A 25,070-nucleotide genomic window follows, 5' to 3' on the forward strand; every position below is an offset into this window, starting at 1 on the left:
ACATGCACTCACTCCCTTGTGAGAGCACCGGAATCACAACTAACTGCTGAACAATCATTGACAGGAAGACACTGGAACTCACCAAAAAAGATATCCCACATCCAAAGACAAAGGAGAAGCCGCAATGAGATGGTAGGAGGGGCACAATCACAATAAAATCAAATCCCATAACCGCTGGGTGGGTGACTCACAAACTGGAGAACAATTATACCACAGAAGCCCACCCACTGGAGTGAAAGTTCTGAGCACAACGTCAGGCTTCCCAACCTGGGGGTCTGGCAATGGTAGGAGGAATTCCCATAGAATCAGACTTTGAAGGCTAGCAGGATTTGATTGCAGGATTTTGGCAGGACTGGGGGAAACAGAGACTCCACTCTTGGAGGGCACACACAAAGCAGTGTGCACATCAGGACCCGGGGAAAGGAACAGTGACCCCATAGGAGACTGAACCAGACCTACCTGCTAGTGTTGGAGGGTCTCCTGCAGAGGTGGGGGCAGTTGTGGCTCACTGTGGGGACAAGGACACTGGCAGCAGAAGTTCTGGGACGTACTCCTTGGCATGAGCCCTCCCAGAGTCGGACATTAGCCCCACCAAAGAGCTCGTAGCCTTCAGTGCTGGGTTGCCTCAGGCCAAACACCAAACAGGGAGGGAACTCAGCCCCACCCATCAGGAGACAAAAAGATTAAAGTTTTACTGAGCTCTGCCCACCAGAGCAATACCCAGCTCTCCCACCACCAGTCCCTCCCATCAGGAAACTTGCACAAGCCTCTTAGATAGCCTTATCCACCAGAGGGCAGACAGCAGAAGCAAGAAGAATTACAATCCTGCAGCCTGTGGAACAAAAAACACATTCACAGAAAGATAGATAAAATGAAAAGGCAGAGGACTATGTATCAGATGAAGGAACAAAATAAACCCCCAGAAAAACAACTCCATGAAGTGGAGATAGGAAACCTTCCAGAGAAAGAATTCAGAATAATGATAGTGAATATGATCCAAGACCTCGGAAAATGAATGGAGGCAAAGATGGAGAAGATGCAAGAAATGTTTAACAAAGACCTAGAAGAATTAAAGAATAAACACCTAGAAGAATTAAAGAACAAATAAACAGAGATAAACAATACAATAACTGAAATGAAAAATACACAAGAAGGAATCAATAGCAGAATAACTGAGGCAGAAGAACGGATAAGTGACCAGGAAGAGAGAAGGGTGGAATTCACTGCCACAGAACAGAATAAAGAAAAAAGAATGAAAATAAATGAAGACACCCTAAGAGACCTCTGGGACAATGTTAAAAGCACTAACTTTAGCATTATAGGGGTCCCAAAAGGAGAAGAGAGGGAGAAAGGACATGAGAAAATATTTGAAGGGATAATAGTCAAAAAGTTCCCTAACATGGGAAAGGAAATAGCCACCCAAATGCAGGAAGCACAGAGAGTCCCATACAGGATAAACCCAAGGAGAAATATGCCAAGACACATAGTAATCAAGTTGACAAAAATTAAAGACAAAGAAAAATTATCAAAAGCAACAGGGATAAATGACAAATAACATACAAGGGAACTCCCATAAGGTTAACAACTGATTTCTCAGCAGAAACTCTACAAGCCAGAAGGGAGGGGCACAGTATATTTAAAGTGATGAAAGGACAGAACCTACAACAAAGATTGCTCTACAGGCAAGGATCTCATTCAAATTTGACAGAGAAATCAAAAGCTTTACAGACAAACAAAAGCTAAGAGAATTCAGCACCACAAAACCAGCTCTACAACAAACGCTAAAGGAACTTCTATAAGTGGGAAACACAAGAGAAGAAAAGGACCTACAAAAACAAACCCAAAACAATTAAGAAAATGGTCATAGAAACATACATATCGATAATTACCTTAAATATGAATGGATTAAATGCTCCAACCAAAAGACACAGGCTTGCTGAATGGATACAAAAATAAGACCCACATATATGCTGTCTACAACAGACCCACTTCAGACCTAGGGACACATACAGACTGAAAGTGAGGGGATGGAAAAAGATATTCCATGCAAATGGAAATCAAAAGAAAGCTGGAGTAGCAATACTCATATCAGATAAAATAGACTTTAAAATAAAAGAATGGGGTGATCCCACATGCTGCGGAGTGGCTGGGCCCGTGAGCCATGGCCACTGAGTCTGCACGTCCGGAGCCTGTGCACCGCAACAGGAGAGGCCACGACAGTGAGAGGCCCGCGTAAGGCAAAAAAAAAAAAAAAAAAAAGAATGTTACAAGAGACAAGGAAGGACAGTACATAATGATCAAGGGATCAATCCAAGAAGAAGATATAACACTTCTAAATATATATGCACCCAACATAGGAGCCACAACACATAAGGCAAAGGCTAACAGCTATAAAAGAGGAAATTGACAATAACTCAATAATAGTGGGGGATATTAACATGTCACTTACACCAAACGACAGACCATCCAAACAGAAAATTAATAAGGAAACACAAGGTTTAAATGACACAATAGACCAGATAGATTTAATTGATATTTACAGGACATTCCAACTGAAAACAGCAGATTACACTTTTTTCTCAAGTGCACATGGAACGTTCTCCAGGATAGATCACATCTTGGGTCACAAATCAAGCCTTGGTAAATTTAAGAAAATTGAAATCATATCAAGCATCTTTTCTGACCAGAACTCTATGAGATTAGAAATAAACTACAGGGGAAAAAAACCATAAAAAACAGACACATGGAGGCTAAACAATATATTAGTAAATAACCAAGATATCACTGAAGAAATCAAAGAGGAAATCAAAAAATACCTAGAGACAAATGACAACAAAAACACAATGATCCAAAACCTATGGGATGCAGCAAAAGCAGTTCTAAGAGGGAAGTTTATAGCAATACAACTCTACCTCAAGAAACAAGAAAAATCTCAAATAAATAATCTAACCTCACACCTAAAGGAACGAGAGAAAGAAGAACAAACAAAACGCAAAGTTAGTAGAAGGAAAGAAATCATAAAGATTAGATCAGAAATAAATGAAATAGAAACAAAACAATAGCAAAGGTCAATAAAACTAAAAGCTGGTTCTTTGGGAAGATATACAAAATTGATAAACCTTTAGCCAGACTCATCAAGAAAAATAGGGAGAGGATTCAAATCAATAAAATTAGAAACGAAAAAGAAGTTACAACAGACTCCGCAGAAATACAAAGCATCCTAAGAAACTACTACAAGCAGCTCTATGCCAATAAAATGGACAACCTGGAAGAAATGGACAAATTTTTAGAAAGGTATAACCTTCCAACACCGAACCAGGAAGAAATAGAAAATATGAACTGACCAATTACAAGTAATGAAACTGAAACTGTGACCTAAAAATCTTCCAACGAAGTCCAGAACCAGATGGCTTCACAGGTGAATTCTATCAAACATTTAGAAAAGAGCTAACACACAACCTTCTCAAATGCTTCTAAAAAACTGCAGAGGAAAGAACACTCCCATACCATTCTATGAGGCCACCATCACCCTGATACCAAAACCAGACAAAGATACTATGAAAAAGAAAGAAAATTACAGACCAATATCACTGATGAACAAAGATGCAAAAATCCTCAACAAAATACTAGCAAACAGAATCTAACAACACATTAAAAGGATCATACACCATGATCAAGTGGGATTTATTCCAGGGATGCAAGGATTCTTCAATATATGCAAATCAATCAGTGTGATACACCATATTAACAAATTGAAGAATAAAAACCATATGATCATCTCGATAGATGCAGAAAATGCTTTTGACAAAATTCAACACCCACTTATGATAAAAACTCTCCAGAAAGGGGGCATAGAGAGAACCTACCTCAACATACTAAAAGCCATATATGACAAACCCACAGCAAACATCATTCTCAATGGTGAAAAAATGAAAGCATTTCCTTTAAGATAAGGAACAACACAGGATGTCCACTCTCACCACTATTTTTCAACATAGTTTTGGAAGTCCTAGTCATGGCAATCAAAGAAGAAAAAGAAATAAAAGGAATACAAATTGGAAAAGAAGAAGTAAAACTGTCACTGTTTGCAGGTGACATGATACTATACATGGAGAATCCTAAAGATGACACCAGGAAACTACTAGAGCTAATCAATGAATTTGGTAAAGTAGCAGGATACAAAATTAATGCACAGAAATTTCTTGCATTCCTATACACTAACATCAAACAATCAGAAAGAGAAATTAAGGAAACAATCCCATTCACCATTGCAACAAAAAGAATAAAATACTTAGGAATAAACCTACCTAAGGAGGTAAAAGACCTGTACTCAGAAAACTATAAGATATTGATGAAGGAAATCAAAGATGATACAAACAGATGGAGAGATATACCATGTTCTTGGATTGGAAGAATCAATATTGTGAAAATGACTATACTACCCAAAGCAATCTACAGATTCAATGTAATCCCTATCAAACTACCAATGGTATTTTTCACAGAACTAGAACAAAGAATCTTAAAATTTCTATGGAGACACAAAAGACTCTGAATAGCCAAAGCAACCTTGAGGGTAAAAAGCAGAGCTAGAAGAATCAGACTCCCTGACTTTAGACTATACTACAAAGATAAGTCATCATGACAATACGGTACCAGCATAAAAACCGAAATATAGATGAATGGAACAGGATAGAAAGCCCAGAGATAAACCTATGCACCTTTGGTCAACTAATCTATGACAGAGGAGGCAAGGACATACAATGGAGAAAGACAGTCTCTTCAATAAGTGGTGATGGAAAACTGGACAGCTACATGTAAAAGAATGAAATTTGAACACTCATTAACACCATACACAAAAATAAACTCAAAATGGATTAAACACCTAAATGTAAGACTGGATACTATTAAACTCTTAGAGGAAAACCTAGGAAGAACACTCCTTGACATAAATCACAGCAAGATCCTTTTTGACCCACCTCCTAGGGTAATGGAAATAAAAACAAAAATAAACAAATGGGACCTAATGAAACTTAAAAGCTTTTGCACAGCAAAGGAAACTATAAACAAGACGAAAAGACAACCAACAGAATGGGAGAAATTATTTGCAAATGAATCAACGGACAAAGGATTAACCTCCTAAATGTATAAACAGCTGATGCAGCTCAATATTAAAAAAACAAACAACCTAATCAAAAAATGCGCAGAAGACCTAAACAGACATTTCTCCAAAGAAGATATACAGATGACCAAGAGACACATGAAAATCAGCTCAACATCACTAATTATTAGAGAAATGCAAATCAAAACTACAATGAGGTATCACCTGACACCAGTTAGAATGGGCATCATCAGAAAATCTACAAACAACAAATGCTGGAGAGGGTGTGGAGAAAAGGGAACCCTCTTGCACCGTTGGTGGGAATGTAAATTGATACAGCCACTATGGAGAACAGTATGGAGGTTCCTTAAAAAACTAAAAATAGAATTACCATATGATCCAGCAATCCCACTACTGGGCATATACCCTGAGAAAACCATAATTCAGAAAGACACATGCACTCCAATGTTCATTGCAGGGCTGTTTACAATAGCTAGGTCATGGAAGCAATCTAAGTGCCCATCGACAGACAAATGGATAAAGAAGATGTAGTGCATATATACAATGGAATATTACTCAGCCATAAAAAGGAAATATATTGGGTCATTTGTAGAGACGTGGATGGACCTAGAGACTGTCATACAGAGTGCAGGAAGTCAGAGAAACAAATATCGTATACTAACGCATATATGTGGAACCTAGAAAAATGGTACAGATGAACCGGTCTGCAGGGCAGAAACTGAGACACAGATGTAGAAAACAAATGTATGGACACCAAGGGGGGAAAGCGGTGGGTGGTGGGGGTGGGGGTGGGGGTGTGATGAATTGGGAGGTTGGGATTGACATGTATACACTGAGGTGTATAAAATTGATGACTAATAAGAAACTGCTGTATAAAAACAATAAATAAAATTCAATAAATACCAAAAAAAAAAAAAAGGTTGTGTCTGCTTTGATTAAATCATTCATGTGACAAACTGAAATACTTCCTCCCTGACTTTCTGGAGCAAGAAAGGTGGATTTTGTCTTTGTTGAAAAATGAGGAAATGACAAATTAATTTCGCCTATACTTTTTATTTCAGGGCAGCCCTTAAAGTACTGTTTATGATAAAACCTAGACTCTCTGCTAAGGAAAACAAACACCAGCACCACTCAGCTATCCAAAGTGAAGAAGTGCTAGGTAACCATAATTTGACTCTTCCTTTAACTCCCAGGGGACGTTGCCATTTGAATATGATCTTTATTTCAGAATGAAGCATTGATATAGAGACAGGTAAAATTTTTTAACATCTTTTTAATTCTTCAATCAGTGAGGACAATATTTTGCTGTTCATGGGTACAAAACAGCCCTGTCCTAGGTATACAAGGGTATACATAAGTCTGTAACATTATTAGCTACAGTGAAATTACTTTACTAGACAGCACAGCAAAGTTGGATTAACTAAAGATATAATAAGAAAATGCTTTGAAATAACATGAAGTCAATGGACATTTGACTGTACAATTTACTCTTTCAAAATATAAACGTATGTCAGCTTATGTGTGTGAATTACACTCAGTCTCAACACAGCCACGTGTCTAGGAGTGTGTAAACAACTCATAAGCCATTCTCTAAGGGGTGCAGTGAAAACTTCCAAAAGTGCCCCAGGTGTCTGTTCAGAGATAAGGGATAAACTTTAAGGCATTCTTCCAAGTGAATGTAAACTTTTCTGAAGTGGCCTTTCCAGTAACGTATTACTGTTGTAGATACACTGTACTTTAATTTATAGTGCTGTTGGATATTTTTAGTAGCACATCATCACACTAATTGTCATTTTTAAAAAATCAGCTTAAAAATCCTGCAATTATAAAAAATGTCTGGGGTGTTGTTATTCTGTACACATTAGGCAGGCACTTTCTGTTGACTTAACTGTAAATCCTATTTTCTTCTAATAATTTTTATCTTTAGCTAGAATTGTATTGCTAGTATTGTGTTCTAAATACCATGTTCACATATTGAGAAACAATGATTTGCCTACAATTTGTCTAATTTAAATCTGAGTTGATAATTTTTTAATAGGTCATTTTCTACAGAAGCGTTTAAAATAAATAGTGCTACTCTTTGAGCATGTTTCAACATGATGACGTCTTTCTATCTGTTATGTCTTTTTCCAAAGTAATTTTCAGAGCATGTGAACTAAACTGACTACTGGAGATGTGGATACAGGCCATTATGAGAGTCCCCTTGTAGTGACCAACTAGTTTCATTTAATTTCCTTCTTTCCCTTATAATTGGCAGAGACCACCAGGTAATTATCTGGATTCATGTCCTTGAGGGTTGGAGATTTGCTCTGGATGGGGGATGTCTTGCCATCCACACGGGAGATCTGCAGCATCCGGCAGGGGTCGTGTTTCAACAAATACCCTGCAAAAGTTTCCCAACCTCCTCCCACACGGACCATGACATGCTTGTTGTGCAGCATCTGGAATGAAAAGAGAGCAAAAGAGTTAAATTCTGAGAATTCTTGCAGTATCTCAAATCAGCTTCCAGCTCTAGCGTTACTGTTTTCTGTTTTGTTTTTCAAGCCCCTATTGTCCTTCCACTTCTTGCACAGTGTCTGAGTTAGCATACAGTTTATGAGAGAAGCTTTGTTTTTCCCATGCAAGTGGATCATGCATGGTACATATCCCCAGGATCCTGCTTTGCCCTGCTGTGGGAATCAGGGTGTAGGTACAATCCCTTGCTTGGTTCAGCGAGTCTAGAGGCTCCTTGCTGACACTGACACCTGATTTTGCATCACAGCCTCATCATTGCCCAATTTCCTGCTTGCTGCCTCAGATCAGAGCTCTGTTCTCCCCACTGGGTTATTCCCCTCTGAACCAGGACTTAAAAGACCATGGAAATGCCTGCTATGGAATATAGCTTTTTTTAATTGAAGTATAGTTGATTTACAATATTGTTAGTTTCAGGTGTGCAGCAAAGTGATTCGTTTATACATATATATGTATATATATTCTTTTCTTTTCAATTCTATCCCATTATAGTTTATTACAAGATACTGAGTGTAGTCCCTGTGCTATACAGTAAATCCTTGTTGTTTATCTATTTTTGGAATATAAAGTTAATAATCACACAAATACTCAATGCAAAATAGAATTGAAAATGCACTCAGAAAAATTGAAATCTTCCCTAGTCACTGTCTGAGGCTTTCAAGGAAAGATATTATGGAATGGCCAAACATTTATGTTGTCTTTACTCTCATTCTTCTTAATTACGATAGAATACTTCTTTAGAAACAAAACAAAACCAAAAAAAACAAAACCCTTACCTTCAGGGCCATGAACCATCTAGAGCTCCAGGGTTAACAAGGCTACAGATTGAAAAGGTGAAGAATATGTGGTTCTTTCTACCTAGTAAAAACATGTCCGAGTTGTGGAGGATTGGCACAGGGAGCCAAAGATTTGATCTTGGCTTCTTTCAAATATCACAAAATGTAAGAATAAGGGGGAATGTCGCACCTTCACCAAAGACCTCTCCCCTGCCCGAAATACGATGAACACAGAGTGGCAATGTAATCTTGGGAAGGGAATATAGGTTTGGGAGGGGTTTGGTAAGTACTTTTCATGGTAGAGCCTATGAAATCTCTCTGAATTTCTCTCATTCTGTGTTACCTTCAGATCTGGATTTTTTTGACTCCTATCCAGTGGGGGAAGACTTTGCCCTTAGCTGTTGAGATTCTGATGAAAGTTTTGGATTCTCTTTCTGTATGCCTGTACCCACAAAATATTGCATATATATTTAGGGCTTTCACAGACTCCCCAAAATCCATCCATAGGCTCAAGGTATGAAATCCTGAAACATGGGGTTGACATAAGGCAGTTTTCAAAATCAAATATCGTGGAAAGTAATAAAAATGTGCTGAATAACAATAATTAAAACTATTAGACTCATGAGAATTAAGTGTAACTATACTGGTTATTCTCACTTAGAATATTAGAATTTTAGAATAGAAAGGATCTGGGGAAACATTTTCTAACAAGAAGGCTTCAAACTTATTTTAGCACCAGCATCTACTCATTAAATAAAATCTCAGTGGGAACCCATGAAATATAAAGCATATAAGAGGAGTCAGGATTTAGCTTATAACCATTCTGCCTCCCCAGGTCCGCCAGTGGTCCCATGTTCCTGTTGTTTAGGTTGGAGATACTGAGGCCCAGATCTTTAATGTGATTTCCTGACTCCCAGTCTAGTACTCTTCCCACAACGGTTCCTCCTTATAAAATCCATCAAGGCTTTTATAATTTTACGGGCCTATTTTCATTGCCACAAGTTCCTGGGTGTGCCTCTACTTCCTGTTTTCAAAACTTGGGAGTTACTGGGACAAAAACTGCAAAGGCCAGGGTCAAAATAGCACTTTGACCCTTTCTCCCATTGTTCCAAGAGCACTGCTTTTGCCTATTGTTGAAGTTCTGGTACCTCCTAGCCCTGTAAATTATATTTAAGAATTGTCTCTAAACGTCCTTGGTATGAATGTCCCTGGCAGAATGCCCAAGTTCACTTGACTGTAAGCAGGCTGTTTCAACCAGAAAGAACCGCCAGCCAGAAGAGTCTTTAAACAATTAGTGAACTCTGGGAAACAGTGACAGAAATGCTTTTCAGCCTGGAGTATATGATCATGAAGGTAAAAACTCTGCTTGCGGATTCTTTAATGAATCCATAGGACAATGCAAAGTGGATTCAACATGAGACAGAGTCATTCTGAATGTGAGTAACATAGGAATTAAATTTCTGCTCATCTCGTCTTCCAGAATCTTCCTATAGCTAATCAGCAACGTATAACTTCCCAAAGAAAGCCAATGGTCAAACTGGACAAGTTTCAAGCATGGGATTAAGGTATCAGAGCTACAGGTATTCCTATAGCCTGATTGTAGAGATTTAAATTCCATGCCTTTTCTTAGAACATGCTCAGTCTCAAGAAAAAAAAAGGAAGAAACGAATGCCAACCTCATGTCCATAAACAAAATCCCTATTGTTTAACCTAAAAGCAAATCAACCTGCTATAAACTAAATTGCTCTCAACCCTTCCTTCCCTTCACAGCATTTACGTGTCAAACTCCAACCTTGGATTAAGTGTATAATCTTCTTCCTAAATCAGGGCTGAGCTGCTGAGCTCTTCGGGAAGAACTCCTTCCACCTCAGAGATTAGTGACATTAGACCACGTGCAATTAACTGAGCCTTTTATTTTTTGTTTCGGTCAGTCCCATTTCTTATTCCTCTCTATTATTCTCAAGTACACCACCCATTTCATCCTCATCAGTCTACCATGACTTCATCTTTGTCAGGCATGGCTTCCTCTCTCTTGGTACCTCCACCGCTAATTCACTCCAACCTACATTTATCCTTTACCCTGCCTTTATTGTCACATAAATAAGTCCTTCTGTTCAAGGTCAAGTCCTCCCCCCCCACCCCCGCCCCGTCCCAATCCCCATTTCCACTCATGAAGAACCCAGCTACATCAAACATCTCATCCCTCTTCTCTCTCTTTCCAATTTAGTGTATAATGGTCCTTACCCTTTAGGAAATAAACGTATCCAAGCCCTTCCCACTCTTGTGCAAAGAAAACTCTTCTTTCATCCCAGTCTACTTTGCTTTCATACCTTCTCCTTACACCTGAGCTTCCTGACAGTTAAGTTTACACTCAACGTTTTCACTTCTAATTTCCTATTTACTGTCCAACCAACAGTAGGCATTGCTTCTGCTTAACTGACTGCATGAGAAAGAAAACCAGATGACTTCTAGAATTATCAAATCCAGTGGACTGTCCCTAATCCTTGTCTTCTTTGATCATTCAATAAGGTATCTGATAGTACTGACACTCCTTCCTTGAAACTCCCTACTCTTTTACTCTCCATGACAAGACTCTCTTTCCTGGATGTCCTGATACCTACCTGAGGGTTCTCTCTCTGCTTCCTTCACAAGTTGTATTTCTTCTACTTATTTTTAAGTTTTGCTTTTCCAGAGGATTCTGAAGTTATCTGTCCTTTCTCTACTGCTTTTCTCAGTCTAACCACTCTCTATTTGCAACCTCATGGTTTTCACTGCCATCTACTTTTGCGTCCCCAAACTATAACTCTAGCCCTTGTTTCTTCCTGGAGCTTCCAAATGCAAAGGCAACCTGCCCTTTTCCTTCCACTAGGGCCCCACAGGTCTTTCATCATAGGGTTGGTGACATGAGCAACCTCCGTACCTAGTCAGATACCAAAAACATTCATTTCCCACTAAATGTTTCTCAGGATTTTTGCTACCATTGCCACTACTTAGTTCAGGAATTCATCTTTCCCTGGTCTATTGTAGAGGGCTCACTGCCTCCAGGCTTGCTGTGTCCAATCCATTTAGTAAACTGCCACCAAATGGAATTCCATAAGTGCAAGTGTGATCGTGTCCTGCCTAAATACTCTCACGACCTCCCTCTCTCCTGTAGGGTGAGTCACTTTATTTGCATATGTTACTCTCCGTGACCACTCCTGCCAGCCTCATCCCTTCCCTGAGCCCTGGGACCCATGAATACTTGTAGTTCTATATTCCCAGATAACATACTCTTTCTTTCATGCTTTTTGCACATTTGCCCCTAAATGTGGAACGTCCTTTCTGTTCTTCCCTCCCTGCTCACCAGGACCATAAACATTTCCCCAATTCAAACATCACCTCCACCTGAAAAAATCTTCCAGGGTCATACCCCTCATGGATAAGGGAATCCTTCCTTGACATGTGCTGTTTAGTTTACACATGATTTCACTGCTTTGCTCATTCTACCGAATTGTAACTATTAATTTACCTGTATGCCCCTTTTAATAATATGGAGCTCTCTGAAAAGAGTGATGATGTACCTCTCATGTTTGGACTCTCACATATGTGATCTCAGAACAGTGTCAATAGTGTAACCATATAGTACTCCTTTTCATGTATCTTTCCATACTACTTACTTTGCCTAATGTAAGATATCAGTATCAGTATTACTCCCATTTTATAGATAGTAAAACTGATACTCTTAGAAGAACTGATGCTCTTAAACAACTTGTGCAAGATCACACAACAAATCAGTGGCAGAACTGGGACAAGAATCCTTTTGTTTTTGTCTATTACACCATATCCACTTATTCTGTAAAGCTCCTAGATTTAGATTTTCATACCTGCTTAGTTACTTACAAGTGATAATTTAGCACAGCCAAGGAATTATCAATGTCAGGAATAGTTATAAGTTGCTTAAGCAGATTAAATGCTCACATAAAATGATTTATAGTTTTATGTCCTAATAAACTTTAAATAAATATTGCATTTAATTTAAGAAGGTTATCCTCTAAGTGGCCCTAATTATTTCAGAAATAAATATGTGTCAAGTACAGGCAATACAATAAAATATATTTATAGGTATCTGTTGGCATAAGGAGAGCTGGGCTTTCATTCTCTGTTCAGTGTGCATTTTACAGTTCCTTTATTTTTAATGCTTCACAATGTTGAACAATTTTGTGTTCTCCATTCCAAAAGATAACTCGTTTTGGCTAATAGGGCTAATATACATGTGAATTGAGTATTCAGTGTAGTTTTCTATGTTGTTTGTTGCATTTTTCTCTTTTTTAAATATCTTTAGTGGAGTATAATTGCTTTACAATGTTGTGTTAGTTTCTGCTGCACAACAAAGTGAATCAGCTATGTGCATACATATATCCCCATCTCCCCTCCGTCTTGAGCCTCCCTCCCACCCTCCCTATCCCACCTGTCTAGGTCATCACAAAGCATCAAGCTGACCTCCCTGTGCTAGTTGCACTTCTCTTGAGTAAAGAAAAATAAGTTAGAGTTGCTACAAATATTCCCCAACACTGCACATTGCAAAGCAGTAGTTTTTGCATATTAGGCTTATTCTAACATTGCTATTTTCTACAGTTGACCTCATTCCTCACCATGCCCCTGATTCTAACAAAGGGAAAAAGATTCTTTACCAATTTAGCAACATTTCTCAATGCTGAAGGGGAAAAGAACAAAATAACAAAAATCTTGTCTCAACATTTCTCCCAAAGGCCTTAATGAAGTTTCATAAGCAGATCTGGGTTATTGTAAACATTTTTTTTTTGATGTCTATGAGTGACATACATACTTTGCCCAGGGAAAAGAATCAGTAGGTCTCAAAGTTATGTTTTTTAATAATTTCTTCTAATAATGGGAAAAAGAACTCCCATTCTTACCAAGGGCATTTTGATTTCTGCCTTTGTTCTATTATGATATTTAACTACGTGTTGTTTTCTTAGTAGGTCTCTTCTCTTGTGCCAGCAAAAGGGAAACTTTTTTCTTAGTTGACACAGAGTCATAATATTAGAGCACCTACTATGTGCCAGATAATCTACAAATATGCCTTCTTGAATTAAGGAGGATAAAAAAATTGAGGTCATTGGCAATGCTGTCATTTCACAGATGTACAAACTGGCAGACACAGGGTCACACAGGGGGTTCCCAGAGCCAGGCTAGAAATCACACCTCCTTTACTCCCAATCTAGTACATGGCCTTACAATTGAACAGCTATACTCTTCCAAAAATTATTATTCTAAAAATGAATCCAATCTTGAAAGGTGGATGAATCACTTAATATATTGACCCAGTAGTGGTTTATAACATGTCAGATAAGTCTTTTGATTTACTGGATTCAGTGCACATCTTGTCAGGCTACACTATGTTTACCTAAAGCCCACTTTCTAGTACCACCTTTCAATCTTATTTTCCTAACATAGTAAGGTAACAAACTATCCCATAAACAACAAATTCTGTAACTCATCCAGATACTTAATTTAAAGAAACAAATGGGTTGAAAGGAAATAAGTTAATTCTCTTATATCAACTTACAACATAATGGAAAATCCAAAACGTTGTAGAAATGATTAATCAATAGCTTCCTACAAATTCTGAGATCACTGCGGTATCAGGGGGTCTAGTGGTCTGGCTCTTATGATGTGTGATAACAGGACTTCAGGAAGAAGATTTTTTTTTCCTTTCTAATTATTGGAGAGACAGACTGCAATCACATTATGTGCAGTTGTTAAGAACTTAAAGCAAGAAAAAATATGTATTTTTCTTCTTCTTGGGCACATTAATCAGAATTACGTCGACTCACTTTTTGTTGACAAGGCAGAGCTGATATTTATGTATGGATCACAGAAAATCATATGTTTTACTAAATGAAAAAAATGGTCACATAAGAGAGCCAGGAAATATTATGGATTTACTGGTAATGTATTTGGTTTTTAAGGTGACCAGGTTGTATAAATTTATATTATACAAACAAAAAACAAGCAAAATACCACCAACAAAAATAACTAACTAACAGGAAATGTCTTTTAGGTATGCAGAATTTAAAGTTAAATGCTTTAGGTCCATATTTGATAGCTTTATTTTATTAATTCCCCAGTACGGATCTGCTTGCATGTTCACATCTGTCCTAAATCATAATTCCTATGAAATGCTTCAGGTGTCGCCACCTTCTCAGCAAAACACTGACACATCTCTTTCATTCTGATTTGAGTCTTTTGCCGGTGAACTTGAAAATGCAGGGAAGCAGGAGTGTCTCTCTAGTGCTCTGAATACAAATGTCATTAGACCCGGAGGATGTGAAAGCTTTCCAGCAGGATGCCCTCATCATCCCTCACACTTCACTAATCCACCCTCCACTCCAGTGCCAGAGTGATCTTTGGAAAAGGAAAATCTGATCAGGCTACTGCCTTGCAGTGGACCTGTGAGTGGTTCTCCATTGTCTGCAGTGTTCCTCAGCCATTTTTAGTTCCAGTCCATCTGAGGAATATGACTCTTTCTCATCAGAACAAAAGCCCATGGCAAAGATTCTGGGAAAGCAAGGGTGTGAGCGTGCGAGCATGCATGGGTATGTGTGCTTGTGCGTGTAGGGGTGGGGCAGGATCTGCATCTCTAGGGTGGGCAGAAGAACACATAATTTGAGGAAACAATTTGCCAGTGTTTCTGATATCCCTTCCCCTACCTCTGTCCCTCTCCTGTCCCCATGAGAACAACCACCCGGAGACACCAAGCACTTCACAGTCCAGTTCCTTTCCCACCTTCTTTCTCATTATGCCTTAATGATCACATACTGTTGTGCAGGTTGCACACTGCACAACTATGCGCTATACTGTGGCCCTACCTTTCTGTACCCATGACCACCTTCCAAATTATTTACCCAACAAATATTCTGAACTCCTTAGAATCCCATGAAAGTTTCATCCCTTTCTACATGCAGAGAATTGTTCCACATTCACCAGGTGAATTAAAGTGAGTCTCTTCCATTGGTCATTCAACAAATATTTGTTGAGTGCCAGACAAGGTTATTCCTTGCTAAATTTTATGCCCTGAGGGCCTAGGGCAGTGAAAAGTACATAATAGGCACTCAATAAATGCTCGTTAAATGGATGAATGAACAATGTTAACATCTACTAATGCTCCACCCAGGCATCACTGCCTTTATGGAATATTTTTGTACTCTCTGACATTTAGATTACCTTCTTTGGACCTTGAGATTTTCCTGCACAGACCTCAAGCAAAGCACCTACAATACTTTGTTGCCTTATTTCTTGTCCATCTTTCTGACCTCTCTAAAGGGTACCTGGCAACTATTACCATATGTGCTATGTAAAACATCACATATGGAAAGATAAGAAAAAAGAAAAGATGAAATGCTTTGTCTTTAGAAGGAAGAGTCTAAAAAAAACAAAACCAGGATGTGAATGATAACCCACATCAAACATTGTTTAAAGAATTCCTTTGAGAGAGACAGATTTTGGGTCAGAGAAGGAAGCTTTAACAGGGATCATATTTAAAAGGGGGAGATTGTATTGAGAATCAATAGAGCAATGGACAGAAGAGAGAGAAAGGAGAAGGGGAAAGAAGGAGAGAAGAAGAAAGCGTCCTGAATGAATCCAAAAGTAAGTATATTATTCTCTTCGTTATCTCCCTTCACAAATTCTCATAACACCAGGAATGCATATTTTTTAAAAATATAGTTCACTATAGTAACAAATCACTTGATAAAAATTTCAACCCCTCCTCTTTCTCTTTCAATGCTTAAGTGTTTGGGGCCACTCTCATTAAGCCCTTCCCCACTTAACTGACCACAGTGGCTCATATTTCTGCCCAATCTGTGAACTGCTCTCCACCTGAGCCATCCTTCTAAGAGGCAACCAACCATCTCTGACACGGACTGAGGAGAGGAGACAACCCACCTAAATTTAGATCAGTTGGCTTCCTGGGACATCATATGTTTCCAACCCTGCTCTCTGTATGCTTTTACAAGCCCTCATAACTTGAGTGAAAATATTGTTTTTAGAATGCAGTCATCCAGGGAAAGAGTGTTAAATTAATTTATAGGACAACAGACTCTGTCATCATCTAATGTTATATTGAAATGGCATACGCTGAAAATTGGGCAACTGGGAATTCAGCTCTCTGCCTAAGGTACCCTGACACCTGGAGGAGTAAGATGGCAGGTGTTCAATCCCTAGTTGAAAGGCTGAAACCTGCATTTTCAAGATACGTGTTGAGGTCGCCTGTGAATAGGGCAGCGGAGGCTCTGTTAACCACAGGTGACATAGGAAGGCTCCTTTTTGTCAAAGGTTGGGGATTCATCTCAACATCTCTAGCTACTTGAAATTATAAACGGTTAAATACTACCCAAATAAACAAGCTTCTGGAATTATTGTTTACAAAGAATTTTTCATGTTTATTGTCTCATTTTTATCTACCTAACCATCCTTTTGTTTATTACGCCCTTTTCCTAAATAACGCTTCAGAGATTTGAACTACAGTCACCAGAGCAGAAGCTACCATCTGTTTTGTCTTTACCAGACTGCCTAGGTATGGTTAACACTAACTAGCTGTACAACCCTAAGACATTTATTGAATCTCTCTGTGCTTCAGTTTCTCATCCGTAAAATGATTATAGAGTTTTTTGGATAAAGATATTAATATGAGCAAGCATTTAGCCAAGTTGCCTGGGGCATGATACTCAATAGCAACCTGCCGTTATCATAATTATTATTAAAAGAATAATACTGTTATTGTGATAATGATGATAAGCTTCTTATGGATTTTATTTCAGTTACTTCTTGTAGTAACTCTAAGTGGCTTGCATTATTATCGACATTTACAGATGACAAAACGATACCTCAGAAAGGTGAAGTAAATTGCCCAAAGTCACTTAGCTAGGAAGTGACAAAGTTTAGATTTGAACTTGAGTTTCTCTGACCTCGAAGGCAAGACTCAGTACCCCTTAACTATACATTCTAAAGGGGCTTCACCAGGAGTCATGGTTGCCTGAGTTCTTACCTAGACTCTTCCCACGGACAAACCTCTTTTCTTTAGGAATAGGTGTTGTCAATTTATGATGTCTCCATTTATGATCCTATCGCCCAGCTCTCAATGTACCCAGACCCAGAACATAAAGGAACTTAATACATGCTTGGAAGGATTTGTTTAAATTTGAACCTGATTGTTTAACCCATACAAGAATACTGAAAATTAGGTATACCCAGAGTGCTTTGCCCTGGGCCCCATACTCTGAAAGGAAACTGTAGAGCAGAAATCTCTGACAGCCTGCAAAATACTTTCACTTAAATCATTTCATTTTGTTATCACACCTGCTCAGTGGTTTGGCAGGTTAATATTTGTTCCCATTGCACAAATGGGGAAAAAGAGGTTAGGCGGGTAGCTCATGGACACACAGCAAGAACACAGACCTAGTCTCCTGATTCCCAGTTTTGTGACTTGTTGTCTTCAGTAATAAATCACAGCAGGGGGAATGTAATCCTCGAACCCTCATTTGAAGGGTGAACTGTTGCAGTGTCCTAATGATGAGAGCCAATCCTCCAGCATGAGCAGGGCCTTGAATCAGAAACCTTCTGGCTATTGAGGCTGGCCAGAAAAATATTCCTGGCCTGCTTTTGTTGTTTCCCTCTGGAGGGGTAAAAAGTTTAATTCCCAGGCTCAATGTAGACAAATGACTCTCAGTAGCTTCTTTCTGGAAGCAAACATGAGAAGAGCAGCTAGCAGACGAATGTAACCATTGACTGGTAAAAAGTTCCCTTTGCATCTGCCTTGAAATATGTGCAGGAGCCCTTACTGCCAACTGTCTGTCAGTTCTCATCTCCTCGTTATGTAAGGTCTCCATTTTCCCAGTTCTGCACCAAAGGAAATGAAGAAGCCTTAGCCGCAATCTAATTACCAGTCCATGGCAACATTTCAGACGGGGAAGGCAAAGTTACCATAAATATTTAATAGAATACTCAGCATAGTGAAAGCAGCGAGCTGGAAAATGATGGTGCCGGAAAGGGAACACTTGTCTAGAGGAAGGATTTGTAGCTGGTATACACCCAACAGAAACTAGAATTCATCTACCCCAAAGATGCAACATCTATTCAGGAAGGGGAGCTGAGCTCCAAGAGGCAATGAAAGCCCAACCCTTCCACTAATCAAACAGGGCCATGTTTGTCTGATTCAATCTGAACTCCATTCTCTTCTACGTACTGATAACAAAACCCAACAGACTGGAATCAGTACTGGGAGAGCCAAAGGTTAACATTGCCAAAGGTGGCAATTCAGGTCCTGAAAAGTAACAACAGTGTCTGGAATCCAGACGCTGGAAAAATTACTGCTTTGCCCCTGTTTTTAATGTATCTTTAGTATATTGGTAGACCCATTAAAGTGGAAAACCAAGTATTACTAAATATATTCAGAACTTTTATATTGACAAAATATTTGAAAAGCTGAGTCTCCTTTTTCTCAAAGCCCCATTCAAATGAAAGGCAAGGAATAAAGATGTTATAAAGCTACCAGGGCAAAGAGAAATTAAGAGGATATAACAGTAGACAAAAAAGGTCAAGCACAGTTTTAGAAGATGGAAAAAAGATAAATGAGTCATAACTGACTGAGGGTAGAGAGAGCTGAAACTAAAAACTTGAAATGACAGCTGACAAAGTGAAGCAAGTCAGATCAGGCCTTGAAACTATAGGAAACTCAGGTTTTAAAGTCGTCAGGTACTTCCGTCAGGTAAGGAGAGAAATATAGCTGAAAAAAAAGAGAAATGGCTGAAAATCAGTATAAGGATCAGTTAGCCCCCAGATTTTTACTGCACCCCACTCCAGAGTTGCTATGCCTGTGACTATCTCCATGGTACCAATGACCACATCATCACAGCAGGAGACTGAAGGTTTCTCTTTGTAGAAATTGAATCAGAGATGCTCCAGACTAGGGCTCAGGAACAGGATGAAAAGATGGACAGATACACGATAAAGCAAGTCCAGCAAAGTGTTCATTGTAGAACCAGATGGTAGTTCTATGGGTATTGACTTCTCTTTGAAATATTTTCACAATAAAGTGTTAGAGGAAAAATTCATCCCAAATCCGAATCCAATCTGTTCTCACCGTCTCCACTGCTATCTCCCTCATCCCAAGGTTCCTTCGTCTCACCTGGATTTACCACAATAACCTCCCAACTGTTTTTCCTGCTCCTGTTCTGCCCCTCGGTACACTCTCAACAGAGAAACTAGAGGGATCTTGTCCAAACAGAAGTTACCTTGGGTCACAGCTCCACTCAAGACACTGCCTGGCTTCCCATTTCACCGGGAACGCACTACAGGGTCCTTCCAACAGCCTCCAAGTTCCTCCGTGACCTGAACTCCTGTTACTTCTCTGACTTTATGTGCTACCACGGGGCCCTTCATATGCTCTGATGCAGCCACATTGGCCTCCTTGCTATTTCTCAGACACTCCAGGGCTACTCCAGGCGCATTCTTGACCTGGTGTTCCTTCTGTCTAGAAAACATTTCCCCTAGACAACTGGAGAGCTAACTCTGCACCTCTTTCATGCCCTTGCTAATCTCTCATCTCCTCAGTAAGCTGACCTTAACGACTCTTAAAACTGCAGTCTCTGCTCCCGGCACTCCCAGCCTACCTTACCCTGCTCTACTTTTCCTTTCCCACTCCAACACAAAACTTATCACTTCTAGCAAGCTCTATAATTTACATATTTATTATATTTATGGTTTAGACAGTAGAATCCGTCCCAACTAGGGTTGCCAGATTTATCATATAAAAATACAGGGCACCCAGTTCAGTCTGAATTTCAAATAAGCAACAAACACTCTCTCAGTATAAGTATGTCCCCTGCAATATTTAAAACAAACTCATTCTAAAAGGTATCTGTTGTTTATCTGAAATTCAACTGTAATTGAGCATCCTGTATTTAATCTGACGACCCTACACACACACACGCACACTCACAGGAATATAAGGTCCTCAAGGGGGCCAGGGATCATCTGTTTTGTTCTCTGATATATCCTCAACTCCCAGAACACGGCATGTTTCAGAGTATATGTTGAATAAATATATGTTGGGTGAATGAATGATTACATTTTCTCAGGTGTGCTCTAAGAATACAAGGGAGTAATCCCCAGAAGACACGTGATCCAGGAAATAGGGAATCCACCATCAAAGCAAGTTTAAAAAACATCAAAGCAAGTTTAAAAAAAAAGTCTCGGATGACACTGTGAGGCCAATCTGGGGGAGGAGGACACATGTGGAGAGGCCAGAAATGAAACCAACAGATGAACTGGTGCTTCTGCCTGTGACATGGTCATTGTGATGGGCTTCACAGTTCTTTCAGGGGATCTGATAGGGGTTCTTAGTCATACTGAGGACCAAAAACAAGACATTATTGACTTCAAGGAAAATAAAAATGGTTACAAAAAATAAAAGTAATCATGGCACACTACAATATTTACATGACCATTATAAAGTAAATACTGACTACAGTACTGATTTGACCAACATTGTGGTACCACCAATGATGCTCGGCAAATAGGAGGAAGGAAAGTATATGTGTGTTGGGGGGTTAGGCGGAAGCCTCAGATTGCTAAATTGTCATCTTCCTGCTCTTGCTACCTTGGGTTTATAAGCAGACCATAGAAAACGTCTAAAATTTAGAAACTAAGGAAGAACAGCATGATTACATAACTTAGAAATTTGGAGACAAATGAAAGAAGAAACAGCTTCCAGAGGTGAAACTAGCTGCCTCTAGGGAAAATTTGGGAGAAGAAGAATGGAAAAGGGTAGAAAGGGAAGGGGCAGGTTTGCTGGTTTTGAACATAAATCTTACAGCACCACTTTATTAACTATATATATATATATATATATATATATTTACAAAAATTAAAATTTAATTTAAAACCCTCAGTTCTGCTACTTAAGGAAACAAAACTAAAAGGGGAAAAATAGAATTTCTAAAACATCAACATAGAAAACATATTTTATTATCCACAAAATTATATTATTGCTATAAAAACTTTATTCTTCTTTTGCAAACTCGCTGGCAGGCTCTCATACACTTCACTATATAAGGATGCAACGTTACCTGAAATCACTACACGTTTAATGATGAATCTTTTTTCCTCTTTGACATACTTCAGGAGTAGTAGATAATGGAAGAGTATTCAGACCTGAGTTCCAACCTGGCTACCTAATCTCAAATGTTTACTAACATTTTATTAAGACTTTTTGGTTTACAAAATCCTTTATACCACCATTTCGTTTGATCCTCTAATGTTACTTTAAAAGTTATTTTCATATTATACATATTTGGATTTCTCCCAACATTAAACAAAAACATCACAATTTCCTCAGATAAGATGGCTACATGAACTTAGGAGGGCAAAGCTTTGCTACTTGCATTGTTTCCTTATAGTTTGTTTTAACCTCCCCTGTTCTTTCTGACTCTTGAACAATTATAAGTCTACAATTAAAGCCTTAGCATTTCTTTTCCAGAAACTTTCCTTCCAGGATCACGCTTCCTGGTTCTTCCTATTTCTCCCTCCATGCTAATTAAATGCCAGTCACTGCTTTCCTTGTAAACTTCATTGTCTCCAAAAACCTTCTCTGAGGCACAAAGTATTGCTTTTCCTTTCAGTTTTTCATGCTATTAAAACAGTTCAAGAGCATAGAAGAAGAATATACACCAATCTCACTTACCAATATATATGTAAAAATATTACTTTTGCATATGGCTTTTAAAAAAATCTTTATCTTCCACACAGTTACTCTTTGCTACATCTTTTAAATAGATTGTACTATTCTGAACTCAAAAATCTTTCTTTATTGAATACTCTATTTCCAGCCTTCATTTTCCAATATGAGGAGGTGAAGTTTGGAGCTCACTTTCAAATTATTCAGTCTTCCTAAAGACCAAGTGCAGAACAATTAAACAATTCATCACTGACTGTGTCTACCCACCCTTGCTTCAGGGACTGGTCATATGTTCACTTATAAATGAACCTACTGTTCCATGAGGCCACCCAGAGGTTCCCATAGGGAGGATGACACACACTCTCTTGATAAAAGCCACACCTAACTAATACCCTAGGAAACGATCACCTGAAACTGCTCAAATTCACCATTTTCAGACAAGAACTTCCAAAGCTCGCATATTGATTTTCTTTGCTCTTAAATTCACTTTTGTCTCCAAGAATTCAGGTATCTCTTTGTCTGTCCAAGTTTCCATGAAAGTTTTCAGCAGTCTATCTTTTCTTTCTATGTTTCCATAATTTTATATTTCTATTCTCTCATTTCTGTAATTTTATTCATGATTTTTTAAAGTCTTTCATACATGCATGCATGTGTGTGTGTGAGAGGTGTGTGTACAGGTATGCTATAGCAATAAAATTTAGAGCAATAATTTTTATAAATGTATTCCAGCTGATATAAATATATATACATCCATCCCCATTACCATGTCTTTTCTTCCTTCAACTATTGTTGGAGGGATGTTGTTTGTCTAACTAGGGCCTGGCTGGAGCAATGGAAGACTTTCTTTCTGGTTTAGTCCATCTGTCTTAAATAATGTGAATTTTCTCATCACAAAATCCACAGAACCATTCCTCAGTCATGTGGGTTCCACTTCATTTTCTCTCCTCAACAACCCACTGCACATGATGACATGTTTCTGTTTACACAAGTGTCCTCACATATTTCAGGAACCTACCTGCACAGCTATACCTCTTCATGTCAATGAGAAATCGTGGTTTTTCTGATAAACACTTTCCTGTGTCCTTTTATTCCAAGTCAAATTATGATGTTGAAGGAGCAGCAATGCCCACTCCTCAGTGACAAATCTAGTCTGTACTTCCTAGTGCTTTGTTTCCAATTCAGCTAAGCCTCTGGTAATATGTGTGTTAATATAAGGGCCTCAGATACAGACTCTGTCCCTAGCTTGCTAATAAAAATGTCACCACTGTAGACAGGTTGAGGCCATCCCCTTATCTGCAGTGTAGGTCTACAAGAGGGAAAGCCACCAATGATGTAAGTCGCTCTGATTCTGCTCTTTCCTTCTTCAGTCTTAAATGTCCTCTTTTGTTTGTTCTAATAACTTTTAAGGCCACTCAAAGTTCTTTTCTGTCACTTTGTGATTCATGCCCCCTAGCATCTAACCAGCTTATGTTGCAAGATCAAAACCAAAAATTTTGTAATTAATGTTAGAGTCACATCAGTGGCCTTCAGAAATGGATACTCCATATTTTGCCCATTAAGTAGTTATTAAAAGCATGACTGTCTGAGATCTTGAAGACTTCAGCACTGAGGCCTACAAGCTGAGATGTACTTTCCATCTACATCAGCCTGGCAGTGGTCTTTGAAGTGTGACATCTTCACCTAATGCCCTCCTCTCCGCACTTTGCCTAATTTTCCATTTAAGAGTTCTCCCTGCCCTCTATACCTTTACAAGCTCTTTGTGCAATTTCATAAAACTCCATTAACCAGTCTCAGCACATTCACCATCTATTCATTCTTAACTCTCAAGTCTACCACCCTTTCTTCCCTGTCTCTCCCATATCCTAAGAGGTCTTCAGGAGGGTATTTAATCTTGCCTGACTTATCTTCTTTTCTTTCCATTTTGAGCCTATTTGATCCTTTTATTCTAACATAATTTAAATTATCTCCCACATAGCTTTGTCAAGCTTATGCTGATAAAGGTTTGCAAAGGATGTTATGAAAGAATCTTAGAGATACCTTCAACTTAGTCTTGAGGGGCAAGAGCTCTTGAGAATATTTCTTGGAGGAAATGATCTGAGTCTCAAAGAGAAGTAGGATTTCACTGGATAAAGAAGGGCTAGAAGGGCATCCCGGGTTGGGGGAAAAGCACATGCAGAGGGACAGAAATATAAAGCAGCACAATCTGAACATAACACCGAGTAGTTCACTGCTACCATGGCTAAAATGTGAGAGGGATGAGGAGAGACTGTTAGGAGATGCAGCTAGTGAGGTAAAGAGTGATCAAGAATAAGATGACCCTCATGGAAGCAACCTACATGCCCATCGACAGACGAATGGATAAAGAAGATGTGGTACATATATACAATAGAATATTACTCAACCATAAAAAGGAACGAAATTGTAGAGACGTGGATGGACCTAGAGACTGTCATACAGAGTGAAGTAAGTTAGAAAGAGAAAAACAAATATCGTATATTAATGCATATATGTGGAACCTAGAAAAATGGTACACATGAACTGGTTTGCTGGGCAGAAATAGAGACACAGATGTAAAGAACAAATGTATGGACACCAAGGGGGGAAGTGGTGGGTGGTGGTGGTGGTGGTGGGATGAATTGGGAGATTGGGATTGACAGGTATACACTAACATGTATAAAACACATAACTAATAAGAACCTGCTGTATAATAAATTAATAAAATTAAATTAAAAAAAGAATAAGATGACCTTGAATTCTGTACACATGGGACAGGGAGGGCCACTCATGGGTTTAAAGCAAGGGATTGGCATTGCAAGATTTCTATTGCTCAAAGATCTCCAGCAGATCCATAGAAAAGTCAAAGCTTGAAGGAAGAGAGATTGGATAAGAGGTTTTTACAGTATTTAGGAAAGAGGTGAAATGACTGAGA

At 38.8% G+C, this 25,070-nt stretch overlaps 1 protein-coding gene across 8 annotated transcripts in view; it reads right to left on the minus strand.

Moving 5' to 3' along the window:
- Window positions 1–6,375: 6,375 nt before the first annotated feature.
- GAS2 (growth arrest specific 2) overlaps window positions 6,376–25,070 on the minus strand; it is a 158,214-nt gene continuing 139,519 nt past the window's right edge. For all 8 annotated transcript variants that reach the window (XM_067749597.1, XM_067749591.1, XM_067749598.1 and 5 more), the window contains one exon: window positions 6,376–7,560. In XM_067749597.1, the coding sequence (XP_067605698.1) occupies window positions 7,342–7,560 (219 nt within the window). In that variant the 3' untranslated portion in view covers window positions 6,376–7,341. The remainder of the gene's footprint in view (window positions 7,561–25,070) is intronic.

The sequence above is a fragment of the Pseudorca crassidens genome, chromosome 9 (genome assembly GCF_039906515.1).
Source record: "Pseudorca crassidens isolate mPseCra1 chromosome 9, mPseCra1.hap1, whole genome shotgun sequence".
Lineage (NCBI taxonomy): Eukaryota > Metazoa > Chordata > Mammalia > Artiodactyla > Delphinidae > Pseudorca > Pseudorca crassidens.